At 30.9% G+C, this 4,451-nt stretch overlaps 1 protein-coding gene across 1 annotated transcript; it reads right to left on the minus strand.

The window, feature by feature from the left end:
• Positions 1-243: 243 nt before the first annotated feature.
• Positions 244-3,356, minus strand: LOC123705254 (uncharacterized protein CG1161-like). The gene is made up of 5 exons (XM_045653960.1): positions 3,120-3,356; positions 2,780-2,895; positions 2,234-2,348; positions 2,036-2,161; positions 244-740 (listed from the first exon to the last, which is right to left on the minus strand). Exons 1-5 carry the CDS (start codon positions 3,174-3,176, stop codon positions 594-596), a joined length of 561 nt encoding a protein of 186 aa, XP_045509916.1. The 5' UTR covers positions 3,177-3,356; the 3' UTR covers positions 244-593.
• Between the last annotated feature and the right edge of the window lie 1,095 nt (positions 3,357-4,451).

Here is a 4,451-nt window from a genome sequence, read left to right on the forward strand (position 1 = left end):
GCCTTAGTAAGGTTATATTCAAAATTGATCTTAATCAATATCCCAATATCTCTGCTATCCCATAGAAAAGATCTATAATTATTATATTCATAGAGTCTGTATATTTTTATCTATTTAATCACCCATAAATCATCAGTGTAACGATCAGGCCCAGAGTCCTATGGGAGTTTGCCATTCTCCTTTAAGCATGTGATGTATGCACACAGACTCCATCAAAGATAGATAGAAATAAAAATACATACAGTAAGAAAAAAGTTATTTATTGGTTTTTATAATCACACAAATGGTTATTATGTCAGCTATAATTAAGTAATTATATAATTGTATAAATTAAACTTATTTACAAATTACAAAACACAATAATTATTGCATTCCTAAACATTAGCCTTACTGGATTTTGCACTGCAAGGATACAATGATGTATTGTGATGTATCAATCTCTAGATATCATCAGCAATTCTTATCTTTTTATCTAATAAACAAATGATAAATACATTAACATGCATGGATATATTGACTGATAGTTATATGATACAGTCAAGAGAATGCTTGTTAAATGGAATTTATCATTATGAAGATTAGACAACCGTATCCTAGTTGAGCATAGTATGTCTATCGTATATGTTGCGTCGCTGCTCGCGCACTTGCCGCTTCCACTTGTCTTGCTGGTGAGTGACGCGGTTCAGAACGTTCCCACGCGGCCCGGCTTGTTGAGACGGTCCGCTGATAGTACTCTCATCCTGAAATAGGTTATAATTTAGATGACAGTTGTAATGTAGCATCATTATCATCAATATTTATTATATAATTGTTTAATCTCAGAATGATGTTCTTATTTTATTTTGTTTTTTCTATAATCACAACACATGAATAATTATTTTAATCATAACAGTTGAAAGGTGATTATGTATCAAATATTTGATTGTTGTTGTTCATCCATGATCTATTTGGCTAATAACTTTCTTTTCCTAATACTTAACTAATTTTATTCATCCTTTTTCTAAGTTTTAAAATAAATATTCAATGTGTGGAAAGTCATTCTTGAAGAGAACACCATTGATTTAGAAATCTCATTTTTTTTTTTTCATTGTTGAATATTTAGGTACTTGAATTAAAATACTTATGTGATAAATTATTTGATATCATATTTTGTACCTGTAAAAGTTTGATTAGTCATTGTGTTTAATTAAATTAGAAGAGTTGTTTAATTTGATGTCACACTTATAATTTCTTTAAAAATAAATAATTCATTGTTAAAACTTGTTTTCTTTATATTAATTTGTTTGTTTAGTTGATTAGTTTAATATGTTACACCATATCAATGCATAATATAATAAATAATTAACAAATAACAGACTTTGTTTTTTTTCTAGAAAGATTGGGCTAAATTGATTGCAGCCGTGAAATTTTGACCTTTTCTGACTCTGACTATATTAATATTTTAACAAAGTTCCTGTTAAAAAGTAGAATTTGTGAAAATAAGCTCTTCCACCCTAGCACCCTAGTACTAAATTAAATTTTCTTTTATTGATTGTTATGAAATTTAACAAATGGAATTACTTATCATCATCATTTAGTTACATCCATACTATAATATTATAAATGCGAAAGTAACTCTGTCTGTCTGTTACTCTACTCTACTCTACTCTACGCCTAAACTACTGAACCAATTTTCATGAAATTTGGTATGGAGATATTTTGATACCCGAGAAAGGACAAAGGCTACTTTTTATCCTGGGAAAATGACGCAATCCCGGAAATCCCACGGGAACGGGAACTATGCGGGTTTTTCTTTGACTGCGCGGGCGAAGCCGTGGGCGGAAACCTAGTATCTATATAAATACTAGCTTACCGCCCGCGGCTTCGCCCGCTTTCTCTAAAACGATTTGAAACTATCCTATCTGTCAAGTTGGATCAAACTGCACATGGTGTGCGAATTTTATTATAATTGGTTAAGTGGTTTAGGAGTCCATTGAGGACAAACATTGTGACACTATATTTATGTAGATTAAGAAGTATAAATGATAATACTAACATCTTCATTGGTATGTTCTTGGTATGATGCCCTGGCTCTCTTGTTGATCAATGGGTCAAGGCAGATCAGGAATCCCATGTATGCTACAAGTAGCATGATCACCCACACAACTATTATAACAACAACCTGAGGAACATAGTGACATTAAGTATGGATTTTTAATAAAATATATAATTCAGATCGAGTTTTTAAGCTAACCTGAATTATTGTTGTGTTTCTGTTCTCATAAATACATTCGCAGCGTGGGCAAAATTCTTGTTCTCTACCTTTAATCAGTTCGCCAACTTTGGGAAGAATGATACCATCGCAATTGCTGAAAATAAAAAAATATACACAGTTAAAAAGTAGTGAATTTTTGTATTAAAGTAAAAGTAAAAACTATATAATTTTGGTTTATATTTATAACATCTATAAGATTTAAGAGTAATGAAAAAAGAAAATTAAAAACAAGATACATAATAAAAGAACTAAAGAACTTTGTATGCACAAATCTTTAAAACTACACAACGGATTTTGATGCGGTTTATTTTAATAGTTAGACTGATTTCAGAGGAAGCTTTTAGTATATAATTTATTAGGTTTTAGATAAAGCAGACGAAGCAATTTTTCTTCGTTGGATATCTAAATACATAGATGAGTTACATAGGTAATAATATTATATCGTATGTACCACGGGTGAAGCCAGGGCGGATCACTATCTATAGTAATAAATATAATATGAAAGATAAATATAGGTATACATACCATTTGTTTGGTGGCACATTACCAATATAGAGTGTACGATCTGAATCTACAGTGTTATTTAGTACTGCAGCCGGACGTGGACACACACATTTGCATCTTTTATCATCATATGAACCCTGTAAGTGAAGAGTTATTAACTATAAATATCTTGCTCAAATTGATCACTGACAAGTCCGTGTAAATTAAAAATGGACGAACGAGATGATACGGAATTTGCGATCAAAACATAGCATAGAAACTATTTAAAACTGCAAACATACCTTTATTTCAAATTAGATAAAATATTTATTTTCAATAGATCAATTTAATATACCTATGCATAATTAAAATTAATACTCACAGACACAAAGCCGAGGTAAATTAAAAAGCACACGACTATGATTTGTTTTACATACATTTTTACGTCTGTTTATATTTTATGATTATGACGTATAGTATATGTAAAATGTTCACTGGGAAAGCTAATGCATATGCTTTAGTTTTTATTTTCTTATGCAATTATAATACTAGTTTTCGTTTCTAGAATAACATCGCTAACAAAATATCAATAATCTTGACAATTTGACAAATGACAGCTATGCTATTTACTCAGCTATTTGACATTTATGTGTCAAGTAGCGTTTTTTTATAGAATTTGTCATGATGTGTGGATATTGGTCACGTATAAAATAAAATAGCACAGATAATAACTTGGCATAAAGGAGTTATAATAATCAGCTTCGGCCAAGGCTTCGGCTAATAATAAAACTAAGTTTCTCTGTTTATGTCCACGGTAAAGGTAAGAACACAGAACAGTAAGAACAAATAGAAGTGCTACAATGTCATAATTAGTATTAAAACCACTGTCGCCAAACCCACACTTTTAAACCGATAGCTAAACAGTGTGGATAAGAAAGTTTCCCAGCTATGAAACATGGGTTCTATGATTATCACATCACAACGCGCCGTGAGCGTTTTTGTTAAAGTCTAATACAATGTTCATCTTTTACTGTGACCACAGCACGATATTAGAATTTTTCTGATTGTTTTTCAATGTAAAGTGTAAACAATCAATATCTAAAGTGAAATATTAAAATATGAATACCAATTAACTCTTTTACTTTTCAAATTTGTCTTTTTTTTTTTTGGTAAAAATGGGTAACTAATTGCTGATATCTTACTGATATCTATTTCTTCACTTCTTTCACCACTATGGGATTCCACCACATCACCATATACATAGAAACATAGACCGCCTTGGTACAGTGGTTGACGCGTGAGCGCAGAACCGAGGGGTCCTGGGAACAGTCCTGGGTTCCATTCCCGATGAAGACGAAGAAAAAAAATGTTTGTCTGGCAGGACATAGAAAGCTGATCACCTACTTGTGCCTAAAGAAAATTGATCAGTGAAACAGATGTATGCATACAGCATAACATAATGTATCTGCCCTTATTATTTACTCAAGGTTTAGAAATCTTATTTTGTACCACGTACTGATATTGTTTCAAAATCGCAGCGCACGCGAAATACCTACCTAATCACTTTTATTGACAAAAAAATTTTAACTCTTGGGATACATTGCTTTAATTATTATAATATTTTTTCTGAAATTAAAATATAGCATGTGTTATTATAATAATTATTACCTTATTATTACATACTCTTTGATAATATTAGTTTAGATTATAATAT

This window comes from Colias croceus, chromosome Z (assembly GCF_905220415.1).
Source record: "Colias croceus chromosome Z, ilColCroc2.1".
NCBI lineage: Eukaryota > Metazoa > Arthropoda > Insecta > Lepidoptera > Pieridae > Colias > Colias croceus.